The sequence below is a fragment of the Bos taurus genome, chromosome 7 (genome assembly GCF_002263795.3).
Source record: "Bos taurus isolate L1 Dominette 01449 registration number 42190680 breed Hereford chromosome 7, ARS-UCD2.0, whole genome shotgun sequence".
Classification (NCBI taxonomy): Eukaryota; Metazoa; Chordata; class Mammalia; order Artiodactyla; family Bovidae; genus Bos; species Bos taurus.
Genome location: NC_037334.1, coordinates 22,649,986 through 22,675,248, shown reverse-complemented (window position 1 = coordinate 22,675,248; position 25,263 = coordinate 22,649,986). Strand labels below are relative to the sequence as shown.

Here is a 25,263-nt window from a genome sequence, read left to right as displayed (position 1 = left end):
ACATTACCTAATTAAATTAAATACTTTGGTGCTTCTATGAACGTATTATGGTTAACATATGTAATAAATAACTTTAAGTAAAGGAGATTATCCTTGATAATGTGGGTAGGCCTCATACAATCAACTGAAAGACCTTAAGAAAAAAACTGAAGTTTCTCTGAAGAAAAATTCCTCCTGAGGATTTACTGTATCATTGGCTCCTGCCCAAGAGTTTTTAGCCTGCCCTACAGGTTGCAATCAGACCTTCCAATTGCATAAGTCAATTCTCTAAAATAAATCTCTTTATATACCTATACATATATGTCTCTCTCTACATATACCATTTATTCTGTTTCTTTGGTAGAACCCTGATTGATACAGCATCTACTATTCCCTACCACTATGCTAAAGTTATCAGAGACTGAGATAGAAAGAGGTCTATTACGTGATTTCTGTCATTTAAAACTTCATAACCCAAAGAATATAAAAAGTTAGCATTATGAATTATGTCAGGTAGACTGCCAGGCTCCTCAGTCTATGGAATTCTCCAGGGAAGAATACTGGAATGGGTAGCCATTCCCTTCACTGGGGGATCTTCCCAACCCAGGAATTGAACCTAGGTCTCCTGCACTGCAGGCAGATTCTTCACCATCTGAGTCGCCAGGGAAGCCCAGTAGTATATTATTAAGTGTCAAATGAACATCACTAAATTAAGTAGTCAAGGAACTTAATGAAAAAGATCTCTGTGGACTTCAGGAGTGCTCTGGGCATGTTCTGTGGAGGAAACGGGGGCAAGGATCACGTTATACATAACCTATTAAGTTTCAGTTTCTTTACTGCTTGCTTACCTTTCAAAGGTTCCCAGCTTCATTGAGTAATTAGACATTCTGTCTGATATGCAGTGAGGGAAGTACAGAAAAATCTAAATTTGGAGCATAGAAGCCTTGAAAGATTGAATTCCTCTCCATTACTTGGTAGCAGTGTGATCTTGGACAAATTTCATACTACTTTAAGCCTCAGATTCTTAATATTTTTTTAAAAAGTATACATCCTGTTATCATAAAGTAATAGTGAGAAATAAAGAAGATATAATGAGGTGCCTTTCCCAGAGCAAGTGCTCAACTAATGCTAAGTGAATGCAAAAATATCTCCATATATTTAAAAATGAAATATCTATCTATGAAACCCAAAATCACTAATTTTAGATAATTATAAAAGGAAGGATACTAGATAAATACACTTTAAATTAATGGCATAACATAATTTTTTAAGAGATGACAGTAATAGACTTTCAAAAAACCCATTTTACTCAGGTTCTGAAAACTGACCAAGCTTTTTTATAATTTTACCGTTTCCACTTCATGGAAGAACTCTCAGAATACAATTTATAACTAATTCCTGGGTACATAAGGAATTTACAATGAAAAAATCTTTTGTATCTTTCAAAGAGTAAGTTCTACATTCATACTATAGTACCTTGAGGTATATCTTTAGGAAGAGAATATTTCTTCTTTACAATAATTCCTTTACTTTCCACTTGTCTAGTTCCTGGTGATGCTTTAATAATATAACATATTTCTGATGCATTTGAAGGTACCTGAAAAAAATTACATAATTTTTCAGGTAATAAACCTATAGATTGTTTTGTTTCAAAGGCAAATAGTCTCAATATTGATATATTTCATAGACATTTGCAATATAAAGCATTTAGGAAGTGCTCACTTCACTCCAGACACTATATAATTGGTTTTTAAAACATTTGCTTATTTAATATTCACAAGAACCAGCAAAACAGATTATATTATTCCCATTTATAAAACAAGGAAACTTAAGTTCAGAGAGGCTGGATTAACTTATTTAAAAAACATAGAGAAAAGTAATGGTAGAGTTGAGATTCAAGCACTCCAAAGTTGAAGAGAAAGTTTATAGGATTTACTGAATTAAAACATGACCCAGAGGGATGGTATGGGGAGGGAGGAGGGAGGAGGGTTCAGGATGGGGAACACATGTATACCTGTGGTGGATTCATTTTTATATATGGCAAAACCAATACAATACTGTAAAGTTAAAAAATAAAATAAAATAAATTTAAGTCTGATTCAAACAATAGATTCCTTGATTTCCTAACTCAGTTAATTTTTCAGAAATTTTATGAAGATATTTATTTATTCTATAATTGATGGATTAAATTAAATAAGCCTTATATACCACTTTACATCTCTCCCCCCACAGCAATAATGTTTAGTCTTTCTAGTGGTTACTTTTATAACTTTTTAAAAGTTGAAGTATAGTTATTTACAATAACATGTTAGTTTTAGGTATACAGTACAGTGATTCAGCACAGAAAAGTACACAGTACAGAAAAGAATCTGAAAAGAAATATATATATATATATAGATAGATAGATAGATAGATAGTATAGAATCCTTTTCAATTCTTTTCCCTTATAGGTTACTACAAAATATTGAATAAACTTCTCTGTGCTCTACAGTGGGTCCTTATTAGTTGTCTATTTTATATATGTAGATCAAAGTGCCAACATCCGCTGGATCATGGAAAAAGCAAGAGAGTTCCAGAAAAACATCTATTTCTGCTTTACTGACTATGCCAAAGCCTTTGACCATGTGGATCACAATAAACTGTGGAAAATTCTGAAAGAGATGGGAATACCAGACCACCTGATCTGCCTCTTGAGAAACCTGTATGCAGGTCAGGAAGCAACAGTTAGAACTGGACATGGAACAATAGACTGGTTCCAAATAGGAAAAGGAGTTCGTCAAGGCTGTATATTGTCACCCTGTTTATTTAACTTATATGCAGAGTACATCATGAGAAATGCTGGACTGGAAGAAGCACAAGCTGGAATCAAGATTGCCGGGAGAAATATCAATAACCTCAGATATGCAGATGACACCACCCTTATGGCAGAAAGTGAAGAGGAACTAAAAAGCCTCTTAATGAAAGTGAAAGAGGAGAGTGAAAAAGTTGGTTTAAAGCTCAACATTCAGAAAACGAAGATCATGGCATCCAGTCCCATCACTTCATGGGAAATAGATGGGGAAATGGTGGAAACAGTGTCAGACTTTATTTTTCTGGGCTCCAAAATCACTACAGATGGTGACTGCAGCCGTGAACTTAAAAGACGCTTACTCCTTGGAAGGAAAGTTATGACCAACCTAGATAGCATATTCAAAAGCAGAGACATTGCCAACAAAGGTTCGTCCTAGTCAAGGCTATGGTTTTTCCTGTGGTCATGTATGGATGTGAGAGTTGGACTATGAAGAAGGCTGAGCGCCAAAGAATTGATGCTTTTGAACTGTGGTGTTGGAGAAGACTCTTGAGAGTCCCTTGGACTGCAAGGAGATCCAACCAGTCCATTCTGAAGGAGATCAGCTCTGGGATTTCTTTGGAAGGAATGATGCTAAAGCTGAAACTCCAGTACTTTGGCCACCTCATGCGAAGAGTTGACTCATTGGAAAAGACTCTGATGCTGGGAGGGATTGGGGGCAAGAGGAGAAGGGGACGACAGAGGATGAGATGGCTGGATGGCATCGCTGACTCAATGGACATGAGTCTGAGTGAACTCCGGGAGTTGGTGATGGATAGGGAGGCCTGGTGTGCTGCAATTCATGGGGTCACAAAGAGTCGGACACGACTGAGCGACTGATCTGATCTGATCTGATTTTATATATGTAGTACTGTGTATATATTAACCCCAACTTCCTAATTTGTCCCTCCTCTCACCCCCTTTAACCACTGGTAACTATACATTTGTCTTTTCTACATCTGTGAGTCTCTTTCTGTTTTGTAAATAAGTTCATTTGTATCACTTCTTTAGATTCCACATGTAAGTGACATCATATGATGTTTGTCTTTCTCTGTCTGGCTTATTTCACTTCGTATGATAATCTCTAGGTCCTTTAATGTTACTGCAAATGGCATTATTTCATTGTTTGTTTTAATTTTTTAATTTTCTATTGGCATACAGCCAATTAACAATATTGTGATAGTTTCAGGTGAACAGTAAAGGGACTCAGCCTTACACATATATGTATCCATTCTCCCCCAAACTCCCCTCCCATCCAGGCTGCACATAACACTGAGCAGAGTCCTATGCCCTATACAGTAGGTCCTTGCTGGTTATCCATTTTAAATGTAGCAGTGTATACATGTTCATCCCAAACTCCCTAATTATCCCTTCCCCCATTCTTCCCCTGGGCAACCATAAATTCCTTCTCTGAGTCTGTGAGTCTCTCTTTTTTAAATAAGTTTATGTGTATCATTTCTTTTTAGATTCCACATATAAGGGATGTCCAGAGAAGGCAATGGCACCCCACTCCAGTACTCTTGGCTGGGAAATCCCATGGATGGAGGAGCCTGGTAGGCTGCAGTCCATGGGGTCGCTAAGAGTTGGACACAACTGAACAACTTCACTTTCACTTTTCACTTTCATGCACTGGAGAAGGAAATGGCAACCCACTCCAGTGTTCTTGCCTGGGGAATCCCAGGGACAGAGGAGCCTGGTAGGGTGCCATCTACAGGGTTGCACAGAGTTGGACACGACTGATGTGACTTAGCAGCAGCAGCAGCATAAGGGATGTCATATGATATTTCTCCTTCTCTGTCTGAACTTACTTCACTCAGTATGACAATCTCTAGGTCCATCCATGTAGCTGCAAATGGTATTATTTCATTCTTTTTAATGGCTGACTAATATTCCATTGTATATATGTATCACGTCTTCTTTATCCATTCCTCTGTTGATGGATATTTAGGTTGCTTCCATGTATTGGCTATTGTAAACAGTACTGCAATGAACACTGGGGTGCATGTATCCTTTCAGATCATGTTTTTCTCCAGATATACGCCCAGGAGTAGAACTGCAGGGTCATATGGTAGCTCTATTTTTAGTATTTTAAGGAGTCTCCATACTGTTCTCCACAGTGGCTGCACCAATTTACATTCCCAAGAACATTGAGGGGTGGCTTCCCATCTGGTACTAGTGGTAAAGAACATGTCTACCAACGCAGAAGACACAAGAGACATGGGTTAGATCCCTGGAGGAGGGCATGACAACCCACTCCAGTATACTTGCCTGGAGAATCCTATGGATAGAGAAGCCTGGAGGGCTACAATCCTTAGGGTTGTATAAAGTGGGATACAATGGAAGCAACTGAACATGCACTCAGTTGGGAGGGTTCAGTGAGGGAGGGTTCCCTTCTCTCCACACCCTTTCCAAGATTTATTGTTTGTGGACTTTTTGATGATATCAATTCTGGCTGGTGTGAGGTGATACCTCACTGTAGTCTTTGCATTTGCATTTCTCTAATAATTAGTGATGTTGAATATCTTTTCATGTGCCTGTCGGCCATCTGTGTGTCTTCTTCAGAGAAATGTCTATTTAGGTCTTCTGCCTATTTCATTCTTTTTAATGGCCAAGTATATTCCATTGTATAAATATACCACGTCTTCATTCATCTTCCCCTGGGCAACCATAAGTTGGACATTCAAGTTGCTTCACATCTGGCTATTGTAAATAGTGCTGCAATGAACACTGGGATGCACATAGCTTTTCAAATTATAGCTTGCTCTAGGTATATGCCCAGGGGTGGAATTGTAGGATCATTCGTTCAGTTCACTCACTCAGTCATGTCTGACTCTTTGTGACCCCAGGGACTTCAGCATGCCAGGTTTCCCTGTCCATCGCCAACTCTCTGAGCTTACTCAAACTCATGTCCATTGAGTCGGTGATGCTATCCAACCATCTCATCCTCTTTCATCCCCTTCTCCTCCTGCCTTCAATCCTTCCCAGCATCAGGGTCTTATCAAATGAGTCAGTTCTTCATATCAGGTGACCTAAGTATTGGAGTTTCAGCTTCAGCATCAGTCCTTCCAATGAATATTCAGGATTGATTTCTTTTAGGATGTACTGGTTTGGTCTCCAAACACTCCAAGAGATTCTCAAGAGTTTTCTCCAACACCACAGTTCAAAATCATCAATTCTTTAGTGCTCAGCTTTCTTTATAGTTCAACTCTCACAGCCATACATGACTCCTGGAAAAACCATCGCTTTGACTAGACAGACCTTTGTTAGCAAAGTAATGTCTCTGCTTTTTAATATGCCATCTAGGTTAGTCGTAACTTCTCTTCCAAGGAGCAAGTGTCTTTTAATTTCAAGGCTGCAGTCACCATCTGCAGTGATTTTGGAGCTCAAAAAAATAAAGTCTGTTACTCTTTCCATTGTTTCCCAATCTATTTGCCATGAAGTGATCGTACCAGATGCCATGATCTTAGTTTTCTGAATGTTGAGCTTAAAGCCAACTTTTTCACTCTCCTATTTCACTTTCCTCAAGAGGTTCTTCTTTATCTTTATTCTTTATTCTTCGCTTTCTGTAGGATCGCATGGGAGCTCTATTTTTAGTTTTTAAAGGAAGCTCCATACCGTTCCCCATAGTGGATATGTCAATTTAGATTTTCATCAACAATGTAGAGGGAGAAGGCAATGGCACCCCACTCCAGTACTGTTGCCCGGAGAATCCCATGGATGGAGGAGCCTGGTAGGCTGCAGTCCATGGGGTCGCTAAGAGTTGGACACGACTGAACAACTTCACTTTCACTTTTCACTTTCATGCATTGGAGAAGGAAATGGCAGCCCACTCCAGTGTTCTTGCCTGGAGGATCCCAGGGATGGGGGAGCCTGGTGGGCTGCCGTCTATGGGGTCACACAGAGTCGGGCACGACTAAAGCAACTTAGCAGCAGCAGCAACAATAATGTAGGAGGGTTTCATTGTAGTTTTGATTTGCATTTCTCTAATTAGTGATGTGGAACATCTTTTCATGTGCTTTTTAGTCACCTGTATATCTTCCTTCCAGAAAAGTCTGTTTAGGTTTTCTGCCCATTTTTTGATTGGGTTGTTTGGTTTTTTGATATTGAGCTGTGTGAGCTGTTTTTATATTTTGGAGATTAATCCCTTGTCGCTTGCATTATTTGCAAATACTGTCTCTCATTTTTGGGGTTATCTCTTCTTTTGTTTATAGTATCCCTTGCTGTGCAAAAGCTTTTAAGTTTAATTAGATCCCATTTATTATTTTTGTTCTTATCTCCATTACTCTAGGAGAGGATCCAAAAAGACATAAATACAACTTATGTCAAAAGAGTATTCCACCTATGTTTTTACTCTAGGAATTTTATAGTATCTGATCTTACATTTTGGTCTTTAAATCATTTTTAGTTTATTTTGTGCATGGTGTTAGAGAATATTCAAATTTAATTCTTTTACATGTAGTTTTCCAGTTCTCCCAGCACCACTGATAACACTTCTAAGCATCAACATGGTCACAAGACCCAGTCTAAACAATCAATGTATTCTATGCCCCTGGACATAGTGACTGGCTCAGTAAGGGGCTAACAGGAAGAAGGGAATGCTGAACATGAAATTCTGACACAAAACCAGAATCACTAAAGGGGGCAGAGAGGTCCTAAACTGATACACAACCTGGGCTACACCTGTTGTAGTAGAAATAGATAGAGATCTTAGGAGGATGAGATCATCAGTTAGATCCACAGGATTCTCATCAAATAAGAGCAACAAAATAGTGGGTTAAATGATCAGGGTCAAGGTTTCAGTGTCAGAGTCATTCTTTAAGATCCAGCTCAGAATGGTTTTAAGCAGAAATGATGACAAAATACACTTCACATCTTCCTATAATTTCATTATAACAACAAAAAAGTAAGTACCAAAAGTGCTGTGGAAAACGCCACTGGTAATTTAATAGTAATTGTCAGTTAATTTTGACAATATGCCATCAAGCAGACCATCTCTAAAGAAATGCCATTTCTTTCAAACATAACATATCTTATCTCTTAGAATTCAGAAGCAGAGATACATATGTATGAAGGGCACCTCATATTTTAAATAAAGTTTATACAGAAGCCTATTCTAATGTAAAATTTATACTCTGAGGTAGACATCTACAATTTTCCTGCCCAGTATTCCTTTTCCATCCTTCTGATATGGAACAGTACCAGAATCTTCTTGGGAGAATGTAGTCATTTGGACTGGTTGGAGAACCACTGGAAGAGATAGTAAGGTTGGAGAAACCTGGACTTCACTCATGAGGAGTGTGTGGGTACTGGCTTGATGCCAGGCAGGAAAGACAAAGGTCTGCCCCAGCAACTGCTGGGTTTCCAACAACTGCCTCACAGTACTCTCCAATTGAGTCAGGTGAACACCCTGGTCCAGCTCACTCCATGTCACAGAGTGGCACTGGATGTGTGGCAGCCAGCACAGGGGAAAAGACTCCACCTTGGGATGCAAAGGTGACTGAGCCTCTACTTTTAGGGTAGAGCCCAGGCGGGGCAGTGGCAGCGACTGCTGGTGCTTACTCAAGCAGTACCCCAGAAGCAGTCTAGACTTCTGACGACAGCAGAGCCACTGGGTTTCCCCAGATGAACTCAATCATACCCTTACCAGGACATGTCATACCTAAAATGGCAAAAGTTAAAGAATTTCAAATACAGCAAGAGAAAAACAGAGAGTCACACACAAGCAAATTCCTATTCAGCTATCCCCTGATTTCTTTGCAGAAACTTTGCAGGTCAGAGGACAGCAGCATTATATTTTAAAGTCTTAAAAGGAAAAAACCTGCAACCGAGGATCCTCTACTCAGCAGATTATCATTTACAACAGAAAGAGAGAAAAAGATCTTCTCAGACAAGGAAAAGGAGTAAGAATTTATCAATATTAAACCTACCCTAAAAGAAATGTTGAAAGATCTCTAAATGAAAAAGTAAGAATCTAGAGGAAAGAGAAAATTCCAGTAGGAAAGACAGATATATAGTAAGCATTGAAGATTACTTAATTAAGCCAGTGTGCAGATTAAAAGACAAAAAATAATGGTAAAAGAAACTACAACTACAATTATCAGCAAAAAGATAAACGTGAAGATGCAAAATATGACATCAAAAACACAGTGTTGGGGAGAAGAGTAAAAAAAAATTAGATCTTTCAGAATGTGTTTGAACTTAAATGAATACAAATTTAAAACAAGTAGATATAATTATAGGTCAATATTATTTCTATGGTAAAGTGCTAGTTGCTCAGTCATGTGTGACTCTCTGCGACCCCATGGACTGTAGCCCTCAAGGTTCTTCTGTCCATGGGATTGTCCAGGCAAGAATACTGAAGTGGGTTCCATTTCCTTCTCCAGGGATAACCACAGATCAAAAACCTACAACAGACGGAGAAACCAAAAAGAAATGTACCAAATACACCACTAAAGAAAATCATCCAAATATAATGGTAGAAACAAAAAGAAGAAAAAAATGAACAGAAAGCAACTACAGAAACAACTGGAAAAAAGTAGTAAAATGGTAATAAGTACATACTTACAATAATTACTTCATGCGTCAATGAGATAAATGTGCCAACCAAAAGACACAGGGTGGATGACTGGAATAATAAAGTCTCTTCAATATGCTGCCTACCTGAGGCTCACTTCAGTGTTAAAGACACACAGACTGAAAGTGAGGGGAGAGAAAAAATATTTCATGCAAACAGCAAGAATGTGGGGGTAGTAATACTCATATCAGATGAAAGATTTTAAAACAAATGCTATACCAAAAAAAAGATTAATTATCATGTATAATGATAAAGGAAACAATACAAGAAGACAATATTATACTTATTAACATATACAAACCCATACAGGAGCACCTAAGTATATAAAGCAGACATAACTAACGGGCATAAAGGGAAAAATTGGCAGTAATACAGTAATATTAATAGAAGAGGACTTTTAACATCCCATTGACATCAATGGACAGATCATCCTTACAGAAAATCAATAAAGAAACAATGGTCTTAAATGGCCTAATGGACTAGGTATACTTAATAGACATTTATAGGATATTAAATCCCAAAACAGCAGAATACACATTCTTTTTAAGTGCATATAGTAAGTGCTCCAGGATAAATCACGTACTGGGCCTCAAAAGAAGCCTCAAAAAATTTAAAGGGACAGAAATTATATCATGCATTTTTTTTCCCAATCACAATGGTATATAAATAGAAATCAACTATAGAAATAAAACTGGGGAAAGAACAAATGAGTGGAGACTAAACAACATGTTACTAAACCAGTGAGTCAATCATGAAATCAAAGAGAAGACCAAAAAAAAAATTTCAAGACAAATGAAATGGAAACAGAATTTCCCAAAACCAATTAGATGCAACAACAACAACAAAAAAACATCTGTATGAGGGAAATTTATAGCAATAGAGGCCTTCCTCAAGAAATAAGAAAAATCTCAAATAAACAGTCTAATCTTCCACTTAAAAGAATTAATTCTTTTAAGGACTTCCTTGGTGGTCAAATGGTAAAGAATCCTCCTGCCAGTGCAGGGGATACAGTTTAATCCCTGGTCAGGGAAGATTCCACATACTGCAGGGCAGCTAAGCATGTGTGCCACAACTACTGAAGCCCACTTATCCTAGAGCTGGTGCTCCACAACAAGAGAAGCCCTTGCAATGAGAAGTCTACAAAACCGCAACTAGAGACTAGCCCCCACTCACTGCAAGTACAGAAAACCCACGTTCAGCAATGAAGACCCAACACAACCATAAATAGATAAATAAATATTTTTTTAAAAAATTTTACTCTTTATTTGAAGATTTTGAAATGTAAAAGAAAAAAAAAAGATTTAAAAAAGAAGAAAAGGCAAAGCCCAAAAACAGCTGAAGGAAGTAAATAATAAAGATGAGATGAAATAAGTAAAAATAGAGATAAAAAGATCAATAAAACCAAGAGCTGTTTTTTAAAAAAGATAAAACTGATAAACTTTTTAGCTGAGTTCATCAAGAAGAAAAGAGGCCTCTGCCTCAAAATAAATAATGAAAGAGTAAAAATAATAACTAACACCACAGAGACATAAAAAGAAAAAAAAAACCCATAATACTATGAACAGGAGAAGCAATGGAAATAGCAACAGACTTTATTTTTGGGGGCTCCAAAATCACTGCAGATTGTGACTACACCCTTGAAATTAAAAGACGCTTGCTCCTTGGAAGAAAAGTTATGACCAACCTAGACAGCATATTAAAAAGCAGAGACATTACTTTGCCAACAAAGGTCCATCTAATCAAAGCTATGGTTTTTCCAGTAGTCATGTATGGATGTGAGAGTTAGACTATAAGAGAGCTGAGTGCCAAAGAATTGATGCTTTTCAACTGTGATGTTGGAAAAGACTCTTGAGAGTCCCTTGGACTGCAAGGAGATCAAACCAGTCCATCCTAAAAGAAATCAGTCCTGAACATTCATTGGAAGGATTGATGCTGAAGCTGAAACTCCAATACTTTGGCCACCTGATGCTGGGAAATATTGAAGGTGGGAGGAGAAGGAGACAACAGAGGATGAGGTGGTTTGATGACATCACCAACTCAATGGACATGAGTTTGAGTAAGCTCCAGGAGTTGGTGATGGACAGGGAAGCCTGGTACGCTGTGCCCATAAGGTTGCAAAGAGTCGGACACGACTGAACAACTGAACTGAACTGAACTGAATGAACAGTTAATATGCCCACAAATTGGACAACCTGGAAGAAATTGACAAATTTACAGAAGCAAACAACCTGCCAAGACTGAACCAAAAAGAAACAAATAATTTAAACAAACCAAATCATTAGAAGTTAAATAGAACCTTTTATTTAAAAAACTCCCATCAAACAAAAATCTAGGACCAGACAGCTCTACAAGGGAACTTTACCAAACATACAAAGAACTAATAGTTATCCTTCTCAAACTATTCAAAACAATTGAAGAGGAATGAATACTCCCAAGTTCATTCTATTATAAGGCCCCCATTGCCCTGACACCAAAACTAGACAAACATTTCAAAAAAAGAAAATTACAGACCAGTATCCTTGACGAATACAGAAGCAAAAATCCTCAACAAAATTTTAGCAAACCAAATCCAACAATATATAAAAAGAATCATATACCATGATCAATTTAGTCTAGGATGTGGATTTTAGTCTAGGGTCACAAAGACAGTTCATCATTCATGAATTAATCAGTATGATACAGCACAGTAACCAAAGTAAGGATAAAAATCATGTCATCATCTAAACTGATGCAGAAAAAACATTTGGCAAAAATCAACATCCATTCGTGATAAAAACTCTCATCAAAAACTCTCAACTTAATAAAAGTCATTTACAACAAGCCCACTTAATATCATATTCAATGGTAAAATACTGAAAGTCTTTCCTCTAAAGTGAAAAACAAGACAAAGATGCCCACTCACACCAATTCCATTTAACAGTAATGGAAAGCCTAGCTACAGTAATAATGTAAGAAAAACAAATAAATGGTATCCAAATTGGAAGAGAAGAGGTAATATGATATCTTTGCAACCCTATGGACTGTAGCCCTCCCAGATCTTCTATTCATGGGGCTTCTCCAGGCAAGGATACTGGAGTGGGTTTCCATGTCCAACTTGATACTTCATACAGAAAATACTAAAGCCCCCACTCAAACATTATTAGCAATAATAAATGAATTTAGTAAAGTTGCATTGCTGCTACTACTGCTAAGTAGCTTCAGTTGTGTCCGACTCTGTGAGACCCCATAGATGGCAGCCCACCAGGCTCCCTCGTCCCTGGGATTCTCCAGGCAAGAACCCTGGAGTGGGTTGCCATTTCCTTCTCCAATGTATGAAAGTGAAAAGTGAAAGTGAAGTCGCTCAAGTCGTGTCCGACTCTTCGTGACCCCATGGACTGCAGCCCACCAGGCTCCTCCATCCATGGGATTTTCCAGGCAAGAGTACTGGAGTGGGGTGCCATTGCCTTCTTTGAAAGTTGCATTATATGAGATTAAAACACAGACATCTGTTTTTTATAGAACTGATTTTTATTTCTATACAAAAACAATGAAATAATGGAAAGAAAAAAATCCTGTTTAAAACTGCATCAAAGAGAATAAAATGCATAGGAACAAAATTAACCAAGGAGGTAAAAGATCTATACTCTAAAAACTATAAAACACTGTTGAAAGAAACTGAAGATTATACAAAGAAATGGGAAGATTCCCCATGCTCTTGGTTTGAAAGAATTAATATTTTTTAATGGCCATATTACCCAAAGCAATCTACAGATTTAATGCAATTCCTATCAAAATTAACAATATTTTTCACATAGCTAGAACAAGTAATTGTAAAAATCATATGGAACCACAAAAGATCCCAAGTTGCCAAAATAATCTTGAGATAAAAGAACAAACACGGAGGTATAACCCTTCCAGACTTCAGACTATACTACACAGCTATGGCAATCAAATGGCAGAGTACTGGCACAAAAACACACACGTAGGTCAATGGAACAGAATAAAAAGCCCAGAAATAAACCTACACACCAATGATCAATTAATCTATGACAAAGGACACAAGAACACACAGTGGAAAAAAGACAATCTCTTCAACTAGTGGTTCTGAGGGAAAATGGAAAGCTACATGTCAAAGAATGAGATTAGAACATTTTCTAACATCATTTACAAAATAAACTCAAAGTGGATTAAAGATCTAAATCTAAGACCAGAAAGTATAAAACTCCTTAGAAGAAAACAAAGGTAGAACACTTTTTCACATAAATAGTAGCAATATTTTTTTAATCTGTCTCCTAAGGCAGAAGTAGAAGCAAAAAGAAATTTAACAGGACCTAATTAAAAAGCTTCCACATAGTAAAGGAAACCATAAACAAAATGAAAAAGACAACCTATAGAATGGGAGAAAGTTTTCTCAAATGATATGGCCAACAAGGAGTTAATATCCAAAATATATAAACAGCTCATATAACTCAGTATCAATAAAAACAAACAACCCATTTAAAAAAAAAAGGCTTAGAAGACCTAATTAGACATTTTTTCAAAGAAGATAAACAGATGGCTAACAAGCACATGAAAAGATGCTCATCTTGGCTACTTATCAGAGAAATGCATGTTGAAACAACAATGAGACATTACCTCACATTTGTCAGAATGGCCATCATCAAAAAGTCTACAAAAAGCAAACATTGGAGAGGATGTAGAGAAAAAGGAACTCTTGTACACTGTTGGTGGGAATGTAAATTGGTGCAGCCACTATGGAAACCAGTATGGAGATTCCTCAAAAAACTAAAAATTGAACTACATTTGATCCAGTAATTCCATTCCTGGGAATACCTGCAGAAAAAATGAAAAGATACATGCACCCCTGTGTTCACAGCAGCACTATTTGCAACATCCAAGACATGTGAACAACTCAAGGGCCCATCAGCAGACAAATGGAAAAAGAAGATGCAATACATACACACAAAGGACCACTAGCCATAAAAAAAGAGTGAAATTCTGTCATTTGCAGCAACATGGATGGACCTAGAGAATATTACGCTTTGTGAAGTTGTCAGACAAAGACAAATACTCTACGATGTCATTGATATATGGAATCTAAAAAATAATAATACAAACTGATATATAAATGTAAAACAGAAACAGGTTCACAGATACAGAAAGCAAACTTGTGGTTACCAAAGTGAAGATAGTAGAGAAGGACAAACTAGGGGGGCTGGATTAACAGATGAAAACTACTACGTAGTAAGTAGATTAGCAACAAGAACACATTATATAGCACAGGAATGAGAGCCAATATCTTATAATAACTTATAGTGGAATATTGTTTCTGAGGTGCCAGTGGTCAGTCAGCACATTCACCTTACTTATCAATAACCTCAGATATGCAGATGATACCACCCATATGGCAGAAAGTGAAGAGGAACTAAAGAGCCTCTTGATGAAAGTGAAAGTGCAGAGTGAAAAAGTTGGTTTAAAGCTCAACATTCAGAAAACGAAGATCATGGCATCCGGTCCCACCACTTCATGGGAAATAGGTGGGGAAACAGTGGAAACAGTGTCAGACTTTATTTTTCTGGGCTCCAAAATCACTACAGATGGTGACTGCAGCCATGAAATTAAAAGACACTTACTCCTTGGAAGGAAAGTTATGCCCAGCCTAGATAGCATATTCAAAAGCAGAGACATGACTTTGCCAACAAAGGTTCATCTAGTCAAGGCTATAGTTTTTCCTGTGGTCATGTATGGATGTGAGAATTGGACTGTGAAGAAGGCTGAGCGCTGAAGAATTGATGCTTTTGAACTGTAGTGTTGGAGAAGACTCTTGAGAGTCCCTTGGACTGCAAGGAGATCCAACCAGTCCATTCTGAAGGAGATCAGCCCTGGGTGTTCTTTGGAAGGAATGATGCTAAAGCTGAAACTCCAGTACTTTGGCCACCTCATGCGAAGAGTTGACTCATTGGAAAAGACTCTGATGCTGGGAGGGATTGGGGGCAAGAGGAGAGGGGATGACAGAGGATGAGATGGCTGGATGGCATCACTGACTCGATGGACATGAGTCTGAGTGAACTCTGGGAGTTGGTGACGGACAGGGAGGCCTGGCGTGCTGCGATTCATGGGGTCGCAAAGAGACACGACTGAGCGACTGATCTGATCTGATCTGATAGTAGAATAAAACCTACAAAAATACTGAATCACTATCTATATAACTGAAAACAGTATATTTTAAGTCAATTCTACTTCAATTCAAACAATTCCTTAAAAAAATTTTAAACAAGATAAAATTAGCAAAAGGAAAAGGCACATAATGTGCAGTCCAGAAGAAAAGGCATACAGATTTGAATTCAGGAGGATAAGCTTCCAGTTGTCCACTCCTTGCTGAAGTCAAATGGAGAACATTTATTTCTCCCGAGCGCAAAGTACTGCCAACCAGGGAAGCTCAGTGAGCCTTTGTATCAGGGTTTCTATTTAGAGTCAGTCACATAAGTATGCAGTGCCTGCAGGACTGACCTCAGCTACTCAGACCCCAGTCCCCCAGAGGTCAAACTGATACAAGGTGGCCCAAAGCCTCAGGCAACAAAAGCAGGTGTTTACCATAAATCACTTGTGAGCATAAACTATCTGGCCTGGCTCAGGACATACAAAACACTGTTATCCAAGTATCCACTGATATTCCAAGGCTTCAGAGGTCATCTCCCAGGAGCCTCATCCCAGGATAAGCCTGAGGAACTTGGGAATGTGCAGGCCTGATATTTTTAACCCTTTCCTGCATACATATAATTTACAAAGAAATGACATTAGGCTAACAGAAGTCATAGAAAACTTGAAATAGCGGTAAGTTCTCAATCTAGTAAAGGATTGTGATGGTCCTGAGGTATTGTTTCTCAAAGAGTTTTTGTTTTTCTGGAGAAGATGTACCTCCGGCCCCTTTCTGATTCAGTAAGGTCATGTGAGTATTTCTGGCCACTAAGTTTTGAGCAGAGGTAATGAATGTCACTTCCAAGCCAGAACATTTAATTGCCAGTGTAAGGCATTGCAGAGCTTTCTTTTTCACTGGCATAATTTCTAGAAATATTCAAGATGGGGCTGCTCTATGAGCAGGGCCCTAAGTCAACTTAATGGATGTATGTATAGCATCAGCAAGAAATGAAACTTTGTTGTTTTAACTGCTAAAAATTGTTTTAGTTATTTCTTACTACAGGTTATGCTGTTTAATACAAGTTGTCTATAAAATAAGTTTGCACAAGCTTTAAGCTTAACAATGAAACTTTTTAAACAATTTCCTTTTAGATCTTAAATAAGAAATATGTTGTACTAGAGGTCTTATCCAAGACACTAAGGGACAGTTCTTATGGAAGAAACAAAACCGTTATTATTCTAAGATGATATGATTGTCTACATAGAAAATCAAAAGGAATTCAACATATATTAGCATTAACAAGATTCAGCAGGGTTCTGCATATACACAAATATATACAAATAATTTATATTTCTATACTCCATAAATTTTTAAAATATAATGATAAAAAGACACAATTTGCCATAGCATCAAATAATATACCTAGGAATATATTTAACAACAACAACAAAAATACAAGGTTATTCTGGTTAAAATAATAAAACTTTATTGAAAAATATTGAGTAACACTTAAATTAGGAAATATATGATGCTCATGGAATGAAATATTTAGTAAAGATGTCAGTTATAAAAATAAAAACAAATTAGAGGAAGTGAAGTGAAGTGAGCTCGCTCAGTTGTGTCTGACTCTTTGCGATCCCATGGACTGTAGCCCACCAGGCTCCTCCATCCATGGGATTCTCCAGGCAAGAATACTGGAGTGGGTTGCCATTTCCTTCTCCAGGGGAACTTCCCGACCCAGGGATCGAACCCAGGTCTCCCGCATTGCAGGCAGGCACTTTACCCTCTGAGACACCGGGGGAGCACAATTAGAGGAATGAATGGCACAAATCCCAGCACAGTCATTACTCACGGGACAGGGTTAATGGAATCATAGTGAGATTCCTTGGGCTTCGGGGAGACAGTATTTGTAATGTTCTCTTTCATTGTCTGCATAGTGGGTAAGCATAAGGGTATCCATCTAATTTTTTTTTTCTTTAAACTGCACATACTCTCTCCACTTGTGGTGCACAGGCTTCTCGTTGTGGTGGCTTCTCTTGTTGTGGAGCACAGGCTTTAGGGCACGCAGGATTCAGCAGTTCCAACTCTCAAGCTCTAGAGAGTGGGCTCAGTAGTTGTGGCTCAAGGGCTTAGTTAACTCCCTGGCATGTGGGATCTTCCCATACCAGGAACTGAACCTGTGTCCCTTGCATTGCCAGGTGGATTCTTAGCCAAAACATTACTACAAAAGATGTGGAAGATAAAACTGAGGGCATCTCCCAGAAAGTAGAACAAAAGGATAAAGACATTATTTTAAAGATAAGAAATTGAGAGGGCTGGTATAGGAAGTCCACTATGCAAATAATAGATGTTCCAGAAAAAGAAAAATGCAGAGAGGAGGAGATTATTGAAGAAATAATATGAAAAAATTCCCCAAACCAAAGTGTTTATGTTTCCAGGTTAAAAGAAATCCACCATGTTCTACCACAATGCATGAATAACAACATATACCAAAGTATTAATACATGATAATGAAATTTCAAGACACCAAGGAAAGGAAAAGATCCTTTTAACCCTCACAGAGAAAAAATTATTTTAAAAAAATTTTATTTATTTTAGGCTTGCATTTCACATGATGTACTCTGCATATAAGTTAAATAACCAGGTTGACAATATACAGCCTTGCAGTACTCTCTTCTCAATTTTGAACCAGTCAGTTGTTCCATGTAAGGTTTTAACTGTTGCTTCTTGACCCCCATACAGGTTTCTCAGGAGACAGGTAAGGTGGTCTGGTACTCCTCTCTTTAAGAATTTTCCACAGTTTGTTGTGATTAACACAGTCAAATGCTTTCATGTAGTCAATGAAGCAGAAGTAGATGCTTTTCTGGAATTCCTTTGCTTTCTCTATGATCCAATGAATGTGGGCAATTTGATTTCTGGTTCCTCTGACACTTTTCTAAATCCAGATTGTATATCTGGAAGCTCTTGATCACACTGCAGATGGTGATTGCAGCCATGAAATTAAAAGATGCTTATCCTTGGAAGGAAAGTTATGACCAACCTAGATAGCATATTCAAAAGCAGAGACATTACTTTGCCAACAAAGGTCCATCTAGTCAAGGCTATGGCTTTTCCAGTGGTCATGTATGGATGTGAGAGTTGGACTGTGAAGAAAGCTGAGTGCCGAAGAATTGATGCTTTTGAACTGTGGTGTTGGAGAAGACTCTTGAGAGTCCCTTGGACTGCAAGGGATCCTACCAGTCCATCCTAAAGGAGATCAGTCCTGGGTGTTCATTGGAGGGACTGATGCTGAGGCTGAAACTCCAGTACTTTGGCCACCTCATGGGAAGAGTTGACTCATTGGAAAAGACTCTGATGCTGGGAGGGATTGGGGGCAGGAGGAGAAAGGGACGACAGAGGATGAGATGGCTGGATGGCATCACCAACTCGATGGACATGAGTTTGGGTAAACTCAAGGAGTTGATGATGGACAGGGAGGCCTGGCATGCTGCAGTTCATGGGGTCGCAAAGAATCGGACACGACTGAGCGACTGACCTGAAATGAACTGAGGAATAAAGGGGAACCTCAACTCTCTATTAATAAATAACATCTATTAATATGAAAAAAAATAACCACTTACAGCTAACATCATGCTTAATGATGAAAAACTTGAACCTTTCCCACTAAGATCAGGTACAGGCAAGAATGTTCCCTCTTAACACTGTTTTTCAACATCATACTGGACGTCTTTGCTAATGCAATAAAGACAAGAAAGAAAATAAAAGAAATACAGAGTGTAAAGGAGGAATAAAACTGTCATTATTTACAGATGACAGAATTATCTATGTAGAAAATCCAGAAGAGTCAACAACAATAAAAACTCCTGGAGCTAATAAGCAATTATAGCAAGGTTGCAGGATACAAACTTAATATAGAAAAATCAATTGCTTTCTTATATAACAACAATGCTGCTGCTGCTGAGTCACTTCAGTCATGTCTGACTCTGTGCTACACCATAGACAGCAGCCCACCAAGATGCCCCGTCCCTGGGATTCTCCAGGCAAGAACTCTGGAGTGGGTTACTATTTCCTTCTCCAATGCATGAAAGTGAAAAGTGAAAGTGAAGTTGCTCAGACATGTTTGACCCTCAGCAACTCCATGGACTGAAGCCTTCCAGGCTCCTCCATTCATGGGATTTTCCAGGCAACAGTGGAGTGGGGTGCCATTGCCTTCTCCATAACAACAATAGAGAACTGGAATTTGAAATTAAAAACACATTACCAATTATATTAGCATGCCCAAAATGAATTATTTAGGTATAAATCTAACAAAATATGTATAAGATCTACATGAGAAAAACTGTAAAACTTTTGATAAAAGATATCAAAAAAGAATGAAATAAATGGAGATATAACCCATAGTCATACATGACTCAAGGTTGTCAAAATGGCAGTTATTCCCAACTGAATCTACTGATTCAGTACAATCCCAATAAAAATCTCAGCAAGTTATTTTGTGAATATTGAAAAACTGATTAAAGAGGCAAAAGACCCAAAATACAGAACACGATATTGAAGAAGAACAAAGTTAGAGGACTTTAAGACTTAATTATAAAGTCTTTACAATAACTTTAAGTCATTATAAAGCTATAGTAATCAAGAGAGTGTGATATTGGCAAAAAAAAATAAAAAGGACAAACAGATCAATGGAACAGGAGAACCCAGAAACAGACATTTATATATACTCAACTCATTTTTGACAAAGGAGCAGAGGCAATACAATGAAGCAAAATAGTCTATTCAACAAATGGTGTCAGTACAATGGACAGCCACCTACCAAAAAAATAAAAAAGAATATAAACACAGACCTTACAACCTTCACAAAAATTCAAAATGGATCAGAGGTCTAACTATAAAATGCAAAACTATGAAACACTCTAAAGATAACATAGGGGAAAACCTAGAAGATCCTGGGTATGGTAATGTCTTTTTTTGATTAACATATTTTTAGATATAACATCAAAGACATGATCCATGAAAGAAATCATTGATAAGCTAGATTTACTTAAGATTTAAAGCTTCTGCTTTGCAAACGGGTATATCAAGAGAATTAGAAGAAAAAATAAAGAAAGGCACAAGTTAGAAGAAAATATTTGTAAAAGATACATCTGATAAAGGACTGTTACCCAAAATATACAAAGAACTGTTAACAGTAAGAAACAGCACAATTAAAAAATGGGCCAAAGACCTTAACAAACACCTCACCAAAGAAGATATTCAGATGGCAAGTAAGCATATGAAAGGATGCTCCATATTTCCACATCAGGGATATGCAAATTAAGACAACGGTGAGATGCCACTACACACCTATTAGAATGGCCAAACTCCAAAATATTGAAAACAGTATATGTTGATGAAGATGTGGAGCAAGATGAACTCTCATTCTTTGCTGGTGGGCCTGAAAAATGGTATAGCCATTTGGTGTTTTTTTAAAAAACTAAACATACAGTTACCATTTGAGCTAGCAATTTTATTCCATAGTATTTATCCAAATCATTTGAAAGCTTATGTTTACACAAAAATCTGCACATGGGGACTTCCTTGGTGGTCCAGTGGCTAAGACTCCACACTCCCAATGCAGAGGACCCAGTCAGGGAACTAAATCCCAAATGCCAAATGCCGGACGTGGGACCACTTTCTCCCCCACAAATTCACCAAAAGATCATTTGAACGCTGAGCAAATTCCACAGAACAACTTCTGAATGCTAGTGGAGGACACCAGGCAAGGCAGCCTGCAAGGCAAGGCAGGACCCAGAAAGGCAGCCCATTGTCTTCTAAAGGAGGTAGGACAAAATATAAAACATAAAAAGAGAGACAAAAGAGTTAGGGATGGAGACCCGTCCCAGGGAGGGAGTTGTGAAACAGAAGTTTCCAAACACCAGGAAACCCTCTTACAGGCAGGTCTGTAGTGATTTTTGGAACCTCAGAGGGCAACATAACCAGGAGGAAAATAAATAAATAAATAAAACCCATAGATTATGTGCCTAACTGCAACTCCCATTGGAGAAGTAGCCCAGATGCTCACGTCTACCACCAGCAAGCAGGGGCTGAACAGGGAGGCACGGGCTGCATTGCTTAGGGTAAGGACCGGGCCTGAATGCCCTGAGGACAATCTGAGGGCGCTAACGTGAGATAGCAACCCAAACTGTGGGATAGCCAGAGAGAGAGAAAAAAAAAGAAAGAAAGAAAGAGAGAGAGAAAGAACTTTCCCACTAAAAGCTCTAACCTAAGGCACTGGCGGGCCGCATGCAGAACAAAGGACTAAGCAAGTATCAGAGGACAGCTAGCTGGCTTCGGACCAGCCCATCCCCCACCAGAGGCAGAGAGGCAGGAGGGTGACAGCCAGAGCCGGAATGCGAGGGGCAGTTTCGGCCCCAGAGACCGCATCCTCTTCCAAACTGCGAGCAGGCTCCCAGTTGCTAACCAAGTCTTCCTGGGATCCTGGACGGTTGACATCCACCAGGAGGGTCGCAGGGACTGCGGAGGTGATAAGACACACTGCCCACCTGGGGAGAGTGCGCTCACCAAGCACCTGGTTGCCTGAGCTGCTCAGACCTGGGAAGGGCACAAAACGCAGGCCCAACTGAGTCTGTGCCTTTGTGTAGTACCCAAGAACCTGAACCTGAGTGGCTTAGACCTGGGAAGTACACGCAACCCAGGGCCCACTTTAGACAGTTCCCCTGCAGAGCAACCGGGAGCCTGAGCAGTGTAGACTGGGAAAGCACACACGCCATGAGCGGGGGCAAACCCAGTGTGGCCCAGACACTGTGAGCACTCCCCCCACACGCCAGTGATATTTGTTTGCAGTGTTCCTCCCTCCCCACAGCACAACTGAACAAGTGAGCCCAAATAAGCGACCACCTTCGCCCCCTTGTGTCAGGCACACTGAAAAGACTTGCAAATAGAAGAAGCCAAAATAAACAGAGGGAACCGCTTTGGAAGTGACAGGTGCAATAGATTAAACCCGTGTAGATAGTACCGACTACATTGGAAGGGGCCTATAGACCTTGAGTAGAAGTATAAGCTGGAACTATCTGAAACTGAACTGACCCCACACTGTCCACAACAATTCCAGAGAAATTCCTAGATATATTTTACTATTACCATTTTTTAAATTAAAAAAAAAATTTTGCCAAAAAAGACCCTATTTTTAAAGCAAATTTCATATATAATTTTTTATAATTTTTGTGATTTTTTTAAATATTGTATTTTTGAGAGTCTAACCTCTACTCTAGATTTTTAATCTTTGCTTTTTGGTATTTGTTATCAAGTTTATACCTTTAAGAATCCAATCTTCAGTACCCATTTTTACTTAGGACTGTGATTACCGGCTTGATTGTCCTCTCCCCCTTTTGACTTTCTTTGTTCCCCCTCATGGCACCTCTATTTCCTCCCACCCCCATCTCTTCTCTACCCAACTCTGTGAATCTCTTTGGGTATTCTGGGCTGTGGAGAACACTTAGGGAACTGATTACTGGCCAGATCTGTCTCTCTCCTTTTGACTCCCCATCTTCTCCTCCTGGTCACCTCTATCTCCTTCCTCCCTCTTCTCTTCTCTATGTAACTCTGTGAACCTCTCCAGGTGTTCCAGGCTGTGGAGAGCACATAGGGAATTGATTACTGGGTAGATTGCTTTCTCCCCTTTTGATTCCCCCTCTTCTCCTCCTGGTCACCTCTATCTCCCTGCTCCCTCTTCTCTTCTCCATGTAACTTTATGAACCTCTCTGGGTGTCCCTCACTGTGGAGAATCTTTTCTCCATTAACCTAGACATTTTATCATCAGTGCAGTATGCATGGAGAAGTCTTGAGGCTACTGTAAGAATAAGACTGAAAACCAGAGGCACGAGGCTTAAATCCAAAACTTGAGAACACCACAAAACTCCTGACTCCAGGGAACATTAATTGACAAGAGCTCATCCAAAAGCCTCCATACCTACACTGAAACCAAGTTCCACCCAAAAGCCAACAAGTTCCAGAGCAGGACATACCATGCTAATTCTCCAGCAATGCAGGAACATAACCCTGAGCATTAATATACAGGCTACCCAAAGTCACATCAAACCCACAGACACCTCAAAACTGACTACTAGATACTTCATTGCACTCCAGAGAGAAGAGATCCAGCTCCACCCACCAAACACCTACACAAGCTTTCCTAACCAGGAAACCTTGACAAGCCACTCACCCAACCCCACCCACAGGAAGGAACCTCCACAAAAAAGAGGAACCACACACTTCCAGCATACAGAAAGGCAACCCCAAACACAGCAATCTGAAGAAGATGAAAAGGCAGAGAAATACTAAGCAGGTAAAGGAACATGATAAGTGCCCAGCAAACCAAACAAAAGAGGAGGAGATAGGGAATCTACTGGACAAAGAATTCAGAATAATGATAGTAAAAAATGATCCAAAATCTTGAAAACAAAATGGAGTTATGGATAAACAGTCTGGAGACGAGGATTGAGAAGACTCAAGAAATGTTTAACAAGGACCTAGAAGAAGTAAAAAAGAGTCAATCAATAGTGAATAATGCAATAACTGAGATCAAAAACACTTTGGAGGGAATCAACAGTAGAATAACTGAGGCAGAAGATAGGATAAGTGAGGTGGAAGATAGAATGGTGGAAATAAATGAAGCAGAGAGGAAAAAAGAAAAAAGAATTAAAAGAAATGAGGACAACCTCAGAGACCTCTGGGACAATGTCAAATGTGCCAAATTTCAAATCATAGGAGTCCCAGAAGAAGAAGACAAAAAGAAAGGCCATGAGAAAATACTTGAGGAGATAATAGTTGAAAACTTCCCTAAAATGGCGAAGGAAATAGCCACCCAAGTCCAAGAAACCCAGACAGTCCCGAACAGGATAAACCCAAGGCAAAACACCCCAGTTCAGTTCAGTTCAGTCCAGTCGCTCTGTCGTGTCCGACTCTTTGCGACCCCATGAATTGCAGCACGCCAGGCCTCCCTGTCCATCACTAACTCCCGGAGCTCACTCACTCACATCCATCGAGTTAGTGATGCCATCCAGCCATCTCATCCTCTGTCGTCCCCTTCTCCTCCTGCCCCCAATCCCTCCGAGCATCAGAGTCTTTTCCAATAAGTCAACTCTTCGCATGAGGTGGCCAAAGTACTGGAGTTTCAGCTGTAGCATCATTCCTTCCAAAGAACACCCAGGACTGATCTCCTTGCAGACCAAGGGACTCTCAACAGTCTTCTCCAACACCACAGTTCAAAAGCATCAATTCTTCAGTGCTCAGCTTTCTTCAGAGTCCAACTCTCACATCCATACATGACCACTGGAAAAACCATAGCCTTGACTAGACAGACCTTTGTTGGCAAAGTAACATCTCTGCTTTTGAATATGTTGTCTAGGTTGGTCGTAACTTTCCTTCCAAGGAGTAAGCATCTTTTAATTTCATGGCTGCAATCACCATCTGCAGTGATTCTGGAGCCCCCAGAAATAAAGTCTGACACTGTTTCCACTGTTTCCTCATTTATTTCCCATGAAGTGATGGGAGCAGATGCCATGATCTTAGTTTTCTGAATGTTAGCTTTAAGCCAACTTTTTCACTCTCCTCCTTCACTTTCATCAAGAGGCTCTTTAGTTCTTCTTCACTTTCTGCCATAAGGGTGGTGTCATCTGCATATCTGAGGTTATTGATATTTCTCCCGGCAATCTTGATTCCAGCTTGTGTTTCTTCCAGTCCAGCGTTTCTCATGATGTACTC

General features: G+C 39.1%; 1 protein-coding gene across 3 annotated transcripts in view; it reads right to left on the bottom strand.

Annotated features, from left to right (window-relative positions):
• The window catches only part of MEIKIN (meiotic kinetochore factor), a 138,359-nt gene that overhangs the window by 8,818 nt on the left and 104,278 nt on the right, over positions 1 to 25,263 (bottom strand). Inside the window, exons 13-14 of one of the 3 annotated variants that reach the window (XR_009495214.1) lie at positions 1,456 to 1,576; positions 828 to 1,030 (exon numbers count right to left, since the gene is read on the bottom strand). Coding sequence is in view for 1 of the 3 variants with exons in the window: in XM_024995043.2 (XP_024850811.1) it covers positions 1,456 to 1,576 (121 nt within the window). In the remaining 2 variants the exon portion in view is untranslated. Of the gene's footprint in view, positions 1 to 827; positions 1,031 to 1,455; positions 1,577 to 2,370; positions 9,211 to 9,371; positions 9,500 to 25,263 lie in introns of those variants that run through there. The other 2 variants (XR_009495215.1, XM_024995043.2) reach the window with 2 other exon arrangements.